The sequence below is a fragment of the Oryctolagus cuniculus genome, chromosome 4 (assembly GCF_964237555.1).
Source record: "Oryctolagus cuniculus chromosome 4, mOryCun1.1, whole genome shotgun sequence".
Taxonomy (NCBI): domain Eukaryota; kingdom Metazoa; phylum Chordata; class Mammalia; order Lagomorpha; family Leporidae; genus Oryctolagus; species Oryctolagus cuniculus.
Window position 1 is genome coordinate 174,624,983 of NC_091435.1, and position 16,613 is coordinate 174,641,595.

General features: G+C 57.0%; 1 protein-coding gene across 4 annotated transcripts in view; it reads left to right on the forward strand.

Annotated features, from left to right (window-relative positions):
• Positions 1-16,613, forward strand: part of ACVR2B (activin A receptor type 2B) — a 44,798-nt gene that overhangs the window by 13,482 nt on the left and 14,703 nt on the right. For 2 of the 4 annotated variants that reach the window (XM_070073227.1, XM_070073229.1), the window contains exon 1: positions 497-926. The exons of 1 other annotated variant lie outside the window; for it this stretch is intronic. In XM_070073227.1, the coding sequence (XP_069929328.1) occupies positions 812-926 (115 nt within the window). In that variant the 5' untranslated portion in view covers positions 497-811. Of the gene's footprint in view, positions 1-496; positions 927-16,613 lie in introns of those variants that run through there. One more of the 4 variants, XM_070073228.1, reaches the window with a different exon arrangement.

The following is a 16,613-nucleotide window of genomic DNA, read 5'->3' on the forward strand; positions in this document are numbered from 1 at the left end:
GGGAAGTTGCCCTGGCACCGTGCGTTTATGCCCTGCTTGGGAGCCAGCAGACACCAAGGGGGATCAGCCCAGGATGCAGGTCCTGCCCTGTCACCGGGCCTGGGATCTGGGGGCCGGAGGCCGGTGGCAGGTTGAGTATTGTTTTGTGGGTGCCTGGGTGGACAGCCCTGAGGCACTGGCTTCATGGAGAGCAGGGCTTCTTGGTCTCGTCACTTGGGACTTGGCTGTGTGCCCTGCTGCTCCGGCCCTGCAGGACGACGGTCTGCAGCCTCCTGGCCTCCACCCTCATCCCAGGAGCTCTAATCAGGACCTCCCTGGCGGAGGTGGGGCGCTGTGGCCTAGAATGCTCTGGGTTTTGGCAAGGCAGACGGGTGGGAGATGGAGAAGGTGACTGGCTAGTGCGCCCCACCCCCCTTGGGATCAGAGGATCAGAGGTCGCATCTCCATGCCAAGGCGGGGCCTCTCGCCCTGTCCTGCTCGGGTGTGAGTTTGGTTCAGAATGCGTGGCTCACCGCTTGCTGCCGGAGAATCCTGGCGTCCTTGAGTTTTCCCAGAAGTGGTTCGGGTTTCAGGGAGGTGGCAGTTGTGGGTGGCCGGGCAGCCTGCCTGCCCGCACCCGCCCACCCCCTGCCCGTCGCCTTGAGGCTGGTGCTCTGGCCTCTCCCTCCCGCACGCACAGCATGTCAGGAAGTGCCTGTCGCAGGGGCCTCTCTGCCTGCCCGGTACCCCCTTTCTGCTCACCTGGGAGCCGCGCGAGCTGAGGCTGCCCCTGCCTGCCAGGAGGAGTGCGGGGGTCGCCGCGGGACCAGGCATGCCCTTCCCCCGCAGCGGGCCAGGCCCCCGGCGCTCCCGGGAGCCGAGGCGGCTGTGGCCCTGGAGCGCCCAGGCCGGGGACTCCAGGGCAGAGGGGCAGCCTCACTCCACAGGTACAGCACAAGTCTTTCCCCTCCCCTCGGGGTGCACGGCAGTCCAGGGCAGGCCCAGGCCACCGCCTCTGGGCCTGGGGAGGGAGGTGTGGGGGCAGCACTGCCGTGGAGGCCAGAGAGGAGCAGCTGCTGCCGCCTGCTACGGAGCTGTGCTGGGGAGAGCCCTCTCGGGAACTCCGCCTCTCTGCGCTGGGAGGAAGTGCCCACCTCGCTGGTGGGTGACGGGCTCGCTGGGGGTGAGATTTTCCTGTCTCCTCTGGGGTTTGTCTTCCTTCCCGTCCCTCCCATTCCGTCTCCAGGTCTCTGTTGCAGCCACTCACCGCCTTGTTTTGGGCTTCCTCTTTGGTCTCGCTGTGCACCGGACTCGCAAGCCCGTGCCGGCCCCAGCGCTCCCCGTCCATCGTGTGCTGGCGGCGCCGTCCCCGCAAGCCCAGGCTGCTTGGTGGAGGAGACGCTGCCGCTGGCCCGCGAGTCTTGGTGCTGGGACTGTCAGTGATACGCACGTCCGGGCCAGCGGTCGGTGCTGGAGGTGTGTGGTCAGGCAGCTGGCTTGCCCTGCCTGGTCCCATCAGGCTGTGCCCATACGTGTGCCTCTTTCAGAGCCCCTGGGCCTGGCAGCTCCGGCTGCGTGCTCTCATTCCCTGGCACGTGATCGCTGGAAGCCGGTGTTGGGAAGGAAGCCTGCTCCACTGGGCGCGTGCGTGACCCTCCTCCCCGGGGACCGTTCTCTGCAGGGGCTGGGGCTGGGGTGTTTTGGGAGGCAGGCTCATGCTCTGGTTTGCGAATGTCCCTCTGCCGACTATTTCAGTTCCACTCTGACAACCAAGGAGGCTAAAATTAGTTCTGGGGAAGGAAGAGGGAGGCTGGTTGGAAACCCAAGCCCTTGGCTGGAGGATGGAGGAGGCTGCTCACCTCCCCGGGTTTATGGCCGAGGCTCGGAGGATGTGACCAGAGCAGCTGTTGTCTGTCCATCTGAGGAGAGGGAGGGGCCCTGCTGGCCTCCCAGACCGGAGCCGGTGGAAACCGGAGGCCAACTTGGAAGCTGAGTCTGGGTGTCGGTGCCAGTGTGTTTTTCCTCCTGGCTTCCGCAGGGGTGTGCAGTGTTGTCAGGTACAGGGACGATGCCTCATGCCCCGTGACACTGGCCCACCTCCTCCTCCAACACAGTGTGTCTCTGGAATTGGAAGGCAGGCGTGGCTTCTCGGAGCCCCGGGCTGGCAGCCGTGGACCTCACGTGCCTTCTCACCTAAATTTGGCACTGCTTTAGAGGGGCGAGGCCCTGAGCGGTCTACCTTGTCTGCCTGGGAGCAGTTACTGCAGGGCAGAGGGCTTGGAGAGCTGAATTCTGGTTCCGCTCCCCCCAGGTGCGCTGTGTGAACCCTCGGTCTGAGGCTGGGTCCTGCAGGGCCTTGTCCAGGGAGGGCCAGGGAGTGCCGTCCTGTCTGCCCTGTCCTGAGAAACCGCACCCAAAGCTTCCCTCACCGGAGGGTCTCCTGGGTCTCCTCCCTGGGGAGTAGAGGCTATCTGGGCCCTGACTTCTCTTCCATTTTAAATTCAGAAGTTTTAGTTCTACAAGTTCATCGTTCATTGCAGACACTTAGATACCAGGCAAAGCCAGGGCCTCCCTTGCTGCCTGTGTCCTGTCCCATCTGTGTTGTCCTGTAAAGGTCAATCCTCTTAGAGTTGGTGTGTATTCCTCCTTCTCTCCCTCCTTCCCTCCCTCCTCCCTCCTTCCCTCCTTCCCTCCTCCCTCCCTCCTTCCCTTCTCCCTCCCTCCTTCCCTCCTCCCTCCCTTCTTCCTCTCCTCTCCTCTCCTCTCCTCTCCTCTCCTCTCCTCTCCTCTCCTCCTTTCCTTCTTTCCTTCTTTCCTTCTTTCCTTCTTTCAAGATTTATTTTATTTGAAAGGCAGAGACAGACAGATAAGATTTTCGATCTTGTAGGTCACTCCCCAAATGGCTGCGACAGCCAGGGCTGGGCCAGGTCAAAGCCTGGAGCCTGGATCTCCATCTGGGTCTGCCACAAGAATTGCAGGGACCCAAGCCCTTGGGTCGTCTTCTGCTGCCTTTCCAAGTGCATTAGCAGGGAGCCGGATTGGAACTAGAGCAGCAGGAGCTCAAATCTTGATATGAAATGTAGGCTTCCCAAGTGATGGCTCAGGAGAGAGAGACAGACAGACAGGGAGAGAGAGAGAGAGACAGACAGACAGGGAGAGAGAGAGAGAGACAGACAGACAGGGAGAGAGAGAGACAGACAGACAGACAGGGAGAGAGAGAGAGAGACAGACAGACAGGGAGAGAGAGAGACAGACAGACAGGGAGAGAGAGAGATCCCCTGCTAGTTATTTCTCCACGTGTCTGTTGGTGGCTGGACTGTGCTGAACCTAGGATTTCAGAACTCAGTCCAGGTCTCTCCCATGTGAGTGACAGGAACCCAAGTACTCGCGCTGCCTCCTAGGGTATGCATTAGCCCAGGAAGCTGGAATCAGGACCCAGAGGGGGGATTGAGCATACGCACTCTAGTAGGGAATGCTGGCATCCTAACTGGCATCTTACTATTTTTTAAAAATATTTTATTTATTTGAAAGGCGGAGTTGCAGAGAGAGAAGGAGACACACACACACACACATACACATACACACACAGAGATCGATCGATCGATCGATCTTCCATCCGCTGGTTTATTCCCCAAATGGCTGCAGTGGTCAGGGCTGAGCCAGGCTGAAGCCAGGATCTGGGAGCTTCTTGTGGGTCTTCCACGTAGGTGGAGAGGCCCAAGCACTTGGGTCATTTTCCTCTGCTTTCCCAGGCGCATTTATAGGGAGCCGGATGGGAACTTGAACAGCCGGGACTCAAACCGGCACCCATATGGGATGCCAAGGTTGCAGGCAACGGCTCTACCCGCTGCACCACAGTGCCGGCCCCTCCCTGGGCTCTTAGCAGCTAGAATCATCTAGCCCTGGAGACGTTTTTACCTCTGCAAGTGTAGAAGTACTTAAGGAAGTAGTTTTTCATCACCTACGGTGGTGTTTCTCTCTTCCACACTTGGAACTAGCGGAGAGAGTGGTGCGGTTACCGTGAGTGACGGCGAGGTGCGTTTTCACATATGAATACACCGTGTAGTCAGCATCCAAGTCAAGAACCGGAAACTCGTGGTCACTCGTGCAGCGGCCTCTCGAAGCGCCTGCATCCCAGGTTGGAGTGCCTGGGTTCGGTGCTGGCTCCACTCCTGATTCCAGCTCTCTGCTCATGCAGCCCGGGACGGGACGCGGCAGGCGATGGCGCGGTGGCTGGGTTTCTGCCACAGCCTCGGGAGGCTGGGAACTGAGCTGCCCGCTCGTGGCTTTGGCCTGACCCAGCCTCGGCTGCTGCGGCGTTTGGGAGTGAACTAGCGGGTGGAAGGTCTCTGTCTTGTCTGTCTTTGCCTTAAAAGCGTAGGATTTTTGGGGCCGGCGCCGTGGTGTAGCAGTTAATGCTGCTGCCGTTAGAGTCCCGGCTGCTCCACTTGCAGTCCAGCTCTCTGCTGTGGCCTGGGAAGGCAGTAGAAGGTGGCCCAAGTCCTTGGGCCCCTGCACCCACGTGGGAGACCTGGAGGAAGCTCCTGGCTCCTGGCTTTGGATTGGCTCAGCTCTGGCCGCTGCGGCCATTTGGGGAGTGAACCAGCGGAGGGAAAACCCCACACCTCTCCTCTTTCTGCATAACTCTGTTTTTCAAATAAATAAATACAAGTTTTAAAAAAAAGACCACAGTGGTATTCCTGTCCTCCCTCTTGCTTCCCCCGCTTTGATCTTTCCAATAACTGTGTAAAATTTCAAAATTTAGGCTTAGGCTGCATTCTATCACCTTGCTGCTGCTGCTGGTGGGTTTTGTGATCTTGTACCAAGTATGCAGATTGTTCCTCAGGAGTAGATGGCAAGGATAGCCTCTCGGTCGTGCCGCGCGTAGACTGCGTGTTAGCCGAGGCTGGAAAAGGCTGTGTTGTCGGGAGCAGGTGCGGGCCTCGGGCCGTCTGAGGCCCCACGGGCGGGGAGCGGGCTCCCGTGGCCTGGTGACTGCTGTGCGCGTCACAGTGGTTAGGGCTTCCACTCCTGCATTTCTGGGACGCTGCTCAGTGCACTGTGGCCTGAACCTGTGGAGCTGGCTGAGAGGAAGTTCTGGCGGTTTGGAGTGGAAGTTTTTCAGGGCTTTGCCCTGGGTCTGTGTCCTCGCCCAGTGCTCTCTGGGCTCCGTGTCTCGGTGCGTGGAGGTGTGCCGCTGCCTTTGGTCATTCTGCGGCCCTGGAGATCCGTCTGAAAGCTGGGTGCGCCGTAGGTGTGGAGACCTCCTCTTCCGATCGACAGGCCTGACTCTCCGAGGGCGCCTGGGAGAAGTGGGCCAAGTAAAGAGGGCCTGTGTGGCTGAAGGCTTTCGGTGCCAGCCCAGGGTCCGTGTGGGAACAGGGGCCGGGCCCTGCTCAGAGGCGGGCGCTGCGTTTGATGGCCTGCGGGGTGGGGAGGCGGGAGTTTGAGTGGCGGGCAGAAGGTGCGTGTAGTCTCCCCTCCTTTTGGGTCAGGTCCCCAAACACCTAGTGGTGACGCAGACACATGCTGAAGTTGGATTAGGCTACTCTGTGATGGAATGTCCCCAAGCCGCTGCCAGAGGCATGTGTGACTTCTCTCTGGAGGACTTAACATCATCTCGGGCCTCAGATCACTTCTGCAGACAGCTTTGCAGATAGAGACGGACTGACGGCTCGGATGAAAGCCCGCAGAAGCATCGCAGCTGGGCAGACCCGGGTGTACTTCAGGTCGGAGGGCTCCATGCTGTGTGTGTGTGCTGGCCTGGGCAGCTCATGCCAGCTAGCTGTAAGTGACCGAAGGGGAGACCTGTGTCACAGCAGAAAACAAGGGCTCAGTGAGTGATCTCACCGGGAGCTTTGGTGCAGGCGGAGGGAATAGCGGACTGGGTGACAGAGAGGACACAGGCTGCGCCTGGAGAGACAGACAAAAGACGGGCACTGCAGAAGAAAGGGAGAGGGCCAAGGACTTGGGCCACCTTCTACTGCTTTCCCAGGTCACAGCAGAGAGCTGGACTGGAAGAGGAGCAGCTGGGCCCAGAACTGGCACCCACATGGGATGCTGGCGCTACATGTGGAGGATTAACCTACTGTGTCATGGCGGCAGCCCCCAAAGAGATTCTTGAAAGAACAAGGAAGGCCGGTGCTGTAGCTTAGTGGGTAAACAAGCCACCTACAGCTCCGGCATCCCGAGTGGGCACTGGTTCGAGTCTTGGCTGCTCCACTTCTGATCCAGCTCCCTGCTAATGTGCCTAGGAAAGCAGTGGAAGATGGCCCAAGTCCTTGGGCCCCTGCCACCTTCGTGGGGGCCTCTGAAGAAGCTCCTGGCTCCTGGCTTCGGCCGGGCCCAATGCTGGCTGTTGTGGCCACTTGGAGAGGGAAACAGTGGATGGGACATCAGTCTCTCTCCTTGTTTCTGTATTTCTGCACCCTGGGAAGCAGCAGAGACGGTTCAGGCGCTTGGTCCCTGCCATGCGTGTGAGAGATCCAGGTAGTTCCTCAGTGGCCCCTGACTTCAGCCTGGTGCAGCCCTGGCTGTAACGGGCGTCTGGGCCCTGAACCAGTGGATAGAAGGTCTCTCTTCCTTTTAAGAAAGCAAGAAATAAAACTAGAAAAAAAAAGTTGCTAATGAAAGAGAGGAACAGAGAACAGAGAGCAGGTACGATAAATACAGTATCTCAAGTGAATTTCTGTGATGCAGAAATCTTTAATAAAACATTCGGGAGTAGCATCCACCAAGTGGGCATTGGGTGTAGCACTGAAGATACTGCTTGGGGTGTCCACACATGCCCTGGGTTTGAATCTCGGCTTCGCTTCCTGCTAATGTGCACACGGGGAGGCAGCAGGAGACAGGGAAGCAGCTGGGTGCCCGTCACCCCCCATAGGAACCCTGGATTGAGTTCTCAGCTCCTGGCTTTGACCTGGCCAGATGCCTGGCTGTTGTGGGCATTTGGGAAGGGAACCAGCAGGTAGACAAAAAGGCTATCTCCTTATATCCTGTCTCTCTGCAGCAAAACGTAAAGAATAATGTATCATAACTATATCATGGCTAAGCAATTATGCTAATTCCAGGTACTACTTTTATCCTAGGGATTCATAATTGATGTAATAGTTTAAAAATCAATCGAAGTCACCTTGTTAATAGAGTGAAGGAAGACAAACAGTGTTATCTTGGTAGAAGCAGAAAAAGCTATTAATATTTAATCTCCAGCTAATCCTCAGAGTAAAATAATTTTAAAAATGCAGTTGGCCAATAAGAGCCAAGGCTTTTTTCAAGAAAAAGTGTTAATTTGCTCCTACTGGAATTCAGGACTCATTGGAATGTAACAGCAATTAAAGTAATACGTTTTGGGAGCATAGGTAAAATACACAACAGAATAGAAAGTCCAGAAAGAGATCTATGTGTGTGCAGGTCCTTAATTTAGGACAAAGAGAAACAACTCTTGGGGCCAGCGCTGTGGCATAGCGGGTATAGCCGCCACCTGCGGTTGTCGGCATCCCACATGGGCACCAATTTATATCCCGGCTGCTCCACTTCCGATCCAGCTCTCCTGGGAAAGCAGTAGAAGATGGCCCGAGGGCTTGGGCCCTGCACCTGCCTGGGAGACCCGGAAGACACTCCTGGCTTTGGATTGGCTCAGCTCTGGCCCTTGCGGTCATTTGGGGATGAACCAAAGGATGGAAAACTGGAAGATCTCTCCCTCCCCCTCCCCCTCCCCCTCCCCCTCGTCCTGATGGGGGGAGGGGGGCTTCCTGGGGGCTGGTTTCCTGGTGTTGGGAAGCCGTCCTGATGGGGGGGGCTGGTTTCCGGGTGTTGGGAAGCCGTCCTGATGGGGGGGGCTGGTTTCCGGGTGTTGGGAAGCCGTCCTGATGGGGGTGGGGGGGTGGGGGGTGGGGGGCTTCCTGGGGGCTGGTTTCCGGGTGTTGGGAAGCCGTCCTGATGGGGGGGGCTGGTTTCCGGGTGTTGGGAAGCCGTCCTGATGGGGGGGGCTGGTTTCCAGGTGTTGGGAAGCCGTCCTGATGGGGGGGGCTGGTTTCCGGGTGTTGGGAAGCCGTCCTGACGGGGGGGGGCTGGTTTCCGGGTGTTGGGAAGCCGTCCTGACGGGGGGGGCTGGTTTCCGGGTGTTGGGAAGCCGTCCTGTTGGGGGCCCCTCTGGGGCTCTCGCGTAGGTGTCCCAGTGCTCTGAAGTGCCCTGCTAACCTCTCCACCTGTGTCGGCCCCCGCCTCCCTTCAGGCTGTCTCTGAATGTTTTGTTTCAGATGCACATTGTTGATAGACATGACTGACTGGTGTGGCGCATTCATATTAGAATGAATTTTCCTGGACGTGCGTGTGTGTACCCTGGAGAGTTGCTTCAACATCTTTGCCGATTCCAGCACCCATGTGTCTTAGGGTTGCTATCTAGTAATTTTATTGTCTTGGATGCAGGACACATTTTGCTGTTTCCCATGTAACCATGGCTTGTAAATGAATATTGTAAATGATAGTCATAGCAACTGGATTCTGTTATAAACGTAAAAGCACTGTTTTTTTTTTTTTTTTCCTGTTGTGGTGGTACACATATTTTTGTTTCAGCAGGTAACTATGTAGGCTGGATTCGTAAACCCTTCCTCCGTGGAAGGCAGCTGCTGGAGTGGCTGGTCGGGTCCTGGGAGCCTCATCTGGGAGGTTGTGTGTGCCTGTGCAGTCCAGGGGTCAGCCAGGGGCCTGAGCAAGCGCCCATGCAGAATGTGGCTCCCGCCCTTCCTGTCGCACCCTCGCTCGTCACCCGAAAGGTAGCCACTTCTCTCCTGTGTCGGACCCTGAAGTGTTGGTGCACTGCTTCTTTTTTAAACCTTTCTTTATTTGAAAGGCGGGAGGAGAGTCTGAGATCCCATCTACTGGCTCACTCCCCAGATGTGTGCAACAGCTGGGACCGCATCAGGCTGAAGCCAGGAGCTTGGAGTCAGCTTGGGCTTTCCACGTGGGGGCAGGGACTCAGGCAGCTGAGCCATCAGCCGCTGCCTCCTGCTGTGGGTAGCAGGAAACTTGAGGAGATGGAGCTGCGCTGAGACTTGAACCCAGCACTGCAGGATGGGGTGCCGGCGTCCCAGGTGGTCCCTTCACTGCTGAGCCCAGATGCCTGTCTCGTCCCATTCCTTTCTCGGGGTGCATTGCCTTTATCTCTGAGGGTAATAATGCAATTTTGGAAAAAAAAAATATGTACTTCCTGATTTTTGCGAAAGCAGAGAGAGAGATCTTCCATCTGCTGGTTCATTGCTTATATGGCGGCAACAGCCAGCACTGGACCAGGGAAGCGAGGGGCCAGGAGCTCCTTCCTCACCCCCACGTGGGCCGCAGGGTCGCCTGTTCTTGGGCCGTCTTCTGCCTGCCCAGTGCGTTAGTAGGAAGCTGGAAAGGAAGCGGAGTACCCGGGACCTGAACTGGGATGGCTGGCGTTGCATGTGGTGGCTTACCTTACCGCGCCACGCCACTGGCACCCTAGGAAATCTTAGAAGTTTTAGTCTCCCTGAATAGTTTTGTTTCTTTAGTTTTTGCTTCCTGTTTTTATCTTTCAGTAAGTAGTTTTTCTTGAGCTGTTGATGTTTCAGGGTGGACCTGAATAATGATTGACAGCTCTGAGCCCGTGGGCGGAGCTGGCTAGCTGTAAGGTTTGTATTGGTCTATGTTTGGAACTAGTCAGGTTCCCCTGGGAAGTATCTTTGTTTTTTTTGTCTGAAAGGTGTAAGAGGGGACTTCATGGAAATGTGTTTTATGCAAGAGCTGAGCTGTGCACGGACTTGGAGGTTTTGTGCGTCAGTGTGAACGTATCCTCTCGTTTCATTTCCCATGAGCTTTTTGACGGCCTCTAGTGTACCTGGCTGCTGTCACCCAGCAGGCCTCACGGGCGGAGAGCCGGGGTGGGGGGTTTCTGTGCTGAGCATCTGGGCGTGATGCCGAGCCCTCCCTGTGCAGTGCTCTGCGGCCCCCAGCTGTCGCCGGTGTGGGTCTGAGACTCTGTGAGCCCCTCAGTCCTGTGCACAGCTCACAGAGGACCCGTGTGCTGATGGGGGCTCCTCCCACACTCCTGCAGACACCCGTGTGCTGATGGGGGCTCCTCCCACACTCCTGCAGATACTCTGTGAGCCCCTCAGTCCTGTGTACAGATTCGGTGTGGCCAGTTGCTACTTTCTTGCTGGGAAAGTTTGTGTCTGTAGTTCTGTCCTTATGTGTTTATGCCTTAGAAAGCTTGGCTGTTTTTTTTTTTTTTTTTTTTTTTTTTAATTATTTGGGAGGCAAAGAGAGAGAGAGAGCGAGAGCGAGCTTCCGTTTGCTGGTTCACTCCCCAACTGGCTGCAACAGCTGGAGCTGCGCTGATCTGAAGCCAGGAGCCAGGAGCTTCTTCCGGGTCTCCCACGTGGGTGCAGGGGCCCAAGGACGTGGGCCATCCTCTACTGCCTTCCCAGGCCATAGCAGAGAACTGGACAGGAAGTGGAGCAGCCAGGACTAGAACTGGTGCTCATATGGGATGCTGGCACTACAGGTGGTGGCTTTACCCGCTATGCCACAGCGCCAGCCCCCTGGCTGTGGTTTTCATGGGCTCCCAGAAGGCAGTGGAAGGAAACGTTTGTGTAGTCCTGGACCTTCATCGGAGGCCCTGTCCCTGGCCTCAGGCAGGATGGGGCCTGGAGAAATGGGGATGTCCCAGGCAGTGGCCAAGGGACGTGTTTACAGTGACTGCAGGTGACCTGGCTGGGCTCCCGCGTCTGTGCTTGGCCTCTGAAGGTGGACGGAGCTCTTTGTGTGGCCCTGGAAAGTGCTCCTGGACTTAGTTTCTGGCGTTTGTAGTGAACACAGTAGCTGAGGGGCCCTATACAAAACACAGCTCCATGTGTACAGAAGTAAGGGGACCCGGAAAGGGGCTGGGAACGGGCGCTCTGTGCCTCCCCTGCGACACGGCTGCTGCGCCGGGGACTGAGGGGGTAGTAGCCATGCGCGGGCAGGAGAGAAGGCGTGGGGTTGCTGGGAGCTGCAGGTGTCCTTCCCCGAGAAGGTGGGCTGGAAGATCGCTGCTTTTGCTGCCGGAGGGCCTAGACCATGACGTTGTCCGGGCCCCGCTTGGACGAGGTGGTTTCCCTGAGCTCACAGGAGCTGCGAGGTGGAGTTCTCTGGGAAGCTCTGGCTGAGAAATTGAAGTGGTCCTAGGCTGGTGACATCTTGGGCAGTTTGGCAGAGCACAGGTATGAATCATCCCTGGAAGGCTGCCCCAGACGTGGCCTGCCGAGTTGGGGCTGAGTATCCAACAGACACAGGAGGACCAGGCGCCATGGAAAAAGTCTTCAGAAATAACAGACGTCAGGAATGGGTTTCCAGGAAGTTAAGTTACAGAATTACAGCAGGATCAGAACGGACCAGGAAGGCTTTCTAAAGTAGACTTCTAGAATTGAAAAAATAGAATAATCATATTTATAAACTGACTGGAGATGCCAAGTGGAGCAGATACAGTTAAGGGGAGAGTCAGTGAGTTGGAGTTAGACTGTAAGGAATTACCTGCATAGATGCAGGCTTGAAGACTACAAAAGGGGGCTGTTTTCTCTCTGCCTGTGTGATAGGAGACTGGGCAGTCCCCTGGCTCCTGGTTCTGCAAGCAGACGGCATCAGCGTGTGCTTCACCGTGAGGTGGCGGGAGGGAAAAGCTGGGGGCAGCGCTCCCTCGCCCGAGCACCTCTCAGGGGCCGTGCGTCTCAACACTGTTGTGTGGGAACTGAGTTTCCACTACATTCCACCTAGCAAGGGGCTGAAAGGCTGCGCAGAACGAGAAAGGCCAACCGGCTTGTAACAGGAGTTTCAGAGTCCCAGGGCAGGGGTGCAGTGCTCAGGCTAACAGACCAGGACTTCTGACTGATCGGACACACTCATCTTTAGACTCTCAGTGCATAGTGAACCAAGCTGTATAAATAAGCTTAGTAATATCTACTCAGGGTGCCGGCGCTGTGGCTTAGCAGGTAAGGCCACCGCCTGCAGTGCTGACATCCCATATGGGCGCCGGTTCGAGTCCTGGCTGCTCCACTTCCAATCCAGCTCTCTGCTGTGGCCTGGGAAAGCAGTAGAAGATGGCCCAAGTCCTTGGGCCCCTGCACCCGGGTGGGAGACCCCAAACGAGCTCCTGGCTCCTGGCTTCAGAACAGCCTGGTTCTCTCTCTCTCTCTCTCTCTCTGCCTCTGCTTCTCTGTAATTCTGCCTGTACTTATTTATTTGAAAGTCAGTTACACAGAAAAGGAGAGGCAGAGAGAGAAAGATCTTCCACCCGCTGGTTCACTCCCCAATTGGCCGCAACAACTGGAGCTATGCCAGTCCGAAGCCAGGAGCCAGGAGCTTCCTCGAGGTCTCCCGCATGGGTGCAGGGGCCCAAGGACGTGGGTCATCTTCCACTGCTTTCCCAGGCCATAGCAGAGAGCTGGATCGGAAATGGAGCAGCCAGGACTCGAACTGGTGCCCATATGGGATGCCGGCACTGCAGGCGGTGGCCTTACCCGCTAAGCCACAGTGCCGGCCGCATAAATAAATATTGTTTAAAAATAAATGATTAAATATGTACTCAGCCACATCCCTTGTGAAACTGCAAAAGAAGACCTAAGACCGCAGCCGGGGGAGCCGCACTCACTCACAGCTCGGGGGTGGGCCCGGGAGCTGTGCCGTAGCACTCTCCAGAAGCTGAGAAGGCAATATAAGCTGTCATTCCCCGAGAAGGGCAAAGTGGCATTTTCAGAGAGTCAGAAAGGCCGCTCACCCACAGGTCTGTCCTGGTGGACCACGGTCCCACGGACAGCACAGCGGGCAAGACGCTGAGCGCACGCGCAGGTCCAAGACGCCGGCTCCAGGGCAGGGCCGGGGGTGTGGGAGCACGCGGCACACTGAGCGCGAGTGACAGATTAGTTAAGGGGATGCTCCGTGGGTGATGGCGGAGGTATGGATCAACATGAGGGTTTCTACTTTTTCCTTAAAGTTTTATTTATTTATTTGAAAGGCAGCCTCAGAGAGGGAGAGAGAGAATCTTCCATCTGCTGGGTTTACTCCTCAAATGGCCACTACAGCCAGGGCTGGACCAGGTGGAAGCCAGGGGGCCCACGCACTGGGCCATCTTCCAACTGCCCTCCCAGATGCGTTAGCAGGGAGCTGGTGGGAACTAGAGCGGCCAGGACACAAACCGACGCCCGTAGGGATGGCCGGCATTGTAGGTGATAGTGTATCTCGCTCTGTCACAATGCCAGTCCCTTTTATACAGTTTTTAAAAAAATATTTATTAGCTTGAAAGGCAGAGTTACACAGAAGCAGAGAGAGAAAGAGTGATCGATCATCCATCTTCTAGTTCACTCCCTAAATGGCCGCTATGGCTGGAGCCGGGCTGATCTGAAGCCAGGAGCCAGGAGCTTCTTCTGGGTCTCCCACATGGGTACAGGGCGTCCAAGGTACCATCTTCTGCTGTTTTCCTAGGCCATTAGCAGGTGGAGCAGCCAGGTCTTGAACTGGTGCCCACATGGCGTGCCGGCACTGCAGGCCGTGGCTTTAAGCTGCAGTGGTATGCGCCAGTCCTGTATGTATGAGCTGTTTCATTGAGATGGAGCAAGAATGTGCCGTCCCATCACGGGTTCACTCTCCAGACGGTGCAACGGCCAGAGCCGGACTGGGCTGAGACTGGGAGCTGGGAGTGCAGTTCAGATTCCCCACGTGAGTGGCAGGAGCTCAGCTGACACTGACCGCACTGCCTCCCAGGAAGCCGGAGTCTGGTCTGCAGCCCAGCTGCCCGGCTGCTCTGCTGTGGGGGTGGGCGTCTCTGACCAGCAACCTAACCACGAGGCCAGAGGCTGCCCCAGTTTTAGGCTTTCAGAAAAATGTATGTGTTATTATGTGAAGACTGGTTTACGATAGAATAATGGAGTAGAAATGAAATGTAGAGCCGATAGACTTGAAGTGCGTAGAGTAGGACGTTTCGGCAGTAACCCAGACAGAGGCAGCGACGGGCAAGAACCGTTCAGACGTGCACAGCAGTCATAAACGCTGCGGGACCCAGCTCCAGGGCAGACACAGCCTCAGCGTCGATGGGTGCAAATGCAGGCAGGAAGATTCAAGGTGGAAGCTGGAAGGAATAAGTTGGGAAGACAGCGGCAGAACTGCCCTAGGGCTGTGACAGCCTCAAAACGGGGTTGCCGACGGCGTCACAGATGAGAAGGGTCACTACGGAAAGCTTTGTCACCGTGGGTGGAGAACAGTTCCTTTTTTTTTTTTTAGTTTAGTTTTTTATTTTTATTTTTTTCTAAGAATTATTTTTTTATTTGAAAAGCAGAGTTACAGAGAGAGAGAGAGAGAGAGAGAGAGAGAGAAATCTTCCATCCGCTGGTTCACTCCCCAAATGGCTGCACCGGCGGGCCATCTTCCACTGCTTTCTCAGGCCATAGCAGAGAGCTGGATCGGAAGTGGAGCAGCCGGGACTAGAACCGGCTTCGTATGGGTTGTCAGCACTGAGGGCCGGGGCTTTAACCTGCTGTGCTGCAGCGCTGGGCTGAGACATCTGGGAGTGGTTCGTGAGTTGAAGGCTCTCAGACCCTTGGCGCAGCCTTTCCAGCCTTGGGTGGGCACAGGGAACAGTCAGAGTGGCATTGCTTAGGGGTCCAGCGACGGTGGACACTACAGCAGGGCCACATGCTGGACTGTGAACGGGGCTGGACGTGAGTGCATTCAGGGCTGTGGGAGAGACAGTCGCACAGTGAGGATGTGCCTGCCGGGGCGAAAGCACCCTTAGCTGCTGCTGCGTCGGGTGAATTACTCAGCCCTGTGTTACGTGACGGGAGGACCGCGCAGAGTGGTCAGGAACGCTGGACGTGCAGGTGCTTGTGAAGGGTCAGTGTGGTGCCTGCCGTGCATGGGAGCTGTGTCCCAGGTGGAACCGACGTGTGCCAGTCTGTATCAGAGGTTCTGTTGCACTGCAGGGACACACTCAGGAGTGATCCTCTTGGGTGAGTGCGGTTCAGGGAGAAAATGTCAGTCTGTCTTGGATTCTTTTTTTTCTTTTTAAAGATTTTATTTATTTGAAAAGTCAGAGTTACACAGAGAGAGAGGAGAGGCAGAGAGAGAGAGGGAGGTCTTCCATCCACTGGTTCACTCCCCAATTGGCTGTAATGGCTGGAGCTGTGCCAATCCGAAGCCAGGATCCAGGAGCCTCCTCCGGGTCTCCCATGAGGGTGCAGGGGCCCAAGGACTTGGGCCATCTTCTGCTGCTTTCCCAGGCCACAGCAGAGAGCTGCATTGGAAGTGGAACAGCCGTGACTCGAACCAGCGCCCATATGGGACGCCAGCACTGCAGACGGTGGCTTCACCGCTATGCCACAGTGCTGGCCCCTGGCTTGGATCTTGCTGTGGGCGTGCTACGTGCCCACTTTGGGGGAGCTGGGCCCCTGCTCCCTGTGGAGCTTCCTCTCCAGCTCTGAACTCTCCCTTCTCCCGCCGTCACTCTCCATGTGCCACTGTACCCCGAGCCCCTCACAGGCGGGTGGGTTTCCGCACTCTGTTGAGCTGCTTCAGTTCTTTCCCCTGCTAGTGCTTGCCCCAAACCTTGAGGTTTTGCTCCCTGGAGTTTTGGTTTCCCATGAAGGTACAGGGCCCCAGCAGGCCATCTTCCATGCTTTCCCAGGCCATAGCAGAGAGCTGGGTCAGAAGAAGAGCAGGTGGGACTCAAACCAGCGTCTGTGGGATGCTGGCAGGCCGTGGCTGCAGTGTGGGATCTCTGCTCTGGGGGGGGGGGGGGTACACGGGTGGGATTTGCTGTGTTCTGCATGGACAGAGGCTGTGGGGTGCACGGGAGGCTTCTTTCCACTGAGGTGTAGGCCTCTCGTGGTTTAGGGACGCTCTCACCGTGTCCCTGGACGTGCGCCGTGGAGGCGATGCCTGGGCTGGCTGTGGCTCAGGGGTGCAGCTCGCTCTGCGGCTGGGGCGAGTGAGTGGGCGGGGGCCAGGGGAAGCCTGCCTGCGTGGGACCTGGCTCCACCCCGGCTCCACGGGTGTAGGCGGGAGTCCTGCTGCTAGAAGGCCGAGGTGGCCTTGCAGCTGGAGCAGTGCCAGAGCTATAAATAGCTGTGTGTGTCCAGAAGCAGAGCGCCAGGGCGGGAGGGGCAGGGAGGCCCTTGGGTCCCCAGCTGGCAGCAGAGCCAGCCTGCGGTGCGGCAGGGGCCGGAGCGTCACGTGGGGCTCTGAATACAAAGCTCTGGCAGGGCTGGGGGCCACACAGGGGTTTGCATTGTGAGCGATTGCCACAGGCAGCAGCAAGCCGCCTGGTGCTAGCAGAATGGCTGGCGGGCCAGGCATTGTTCTCAGCTAACTCGCTCATTTCTTGCCACAGCCCTGGGAGGCATGTGCCATCACAATCCCGTTCACAGAATGGTTAGGGGCGTGCCAAGGGTCACGCGGCTGGGCAGTGTCCGCAGGAGTGGAAATGTGGTCTGCTCACGGCCACCGTTTGTGGGTTGCCTGTGGGGAGATCTGTTCAGACGAGGATCTGAGGAAATCCTGAGCCTTGCCCGTGACCTGGAGCCTCAGCCCTCTCCACAGGGTCCTGTCCACGGTCGTGACTGGGCGCGTCCCTGGTCACTCTGTCCGTTGGC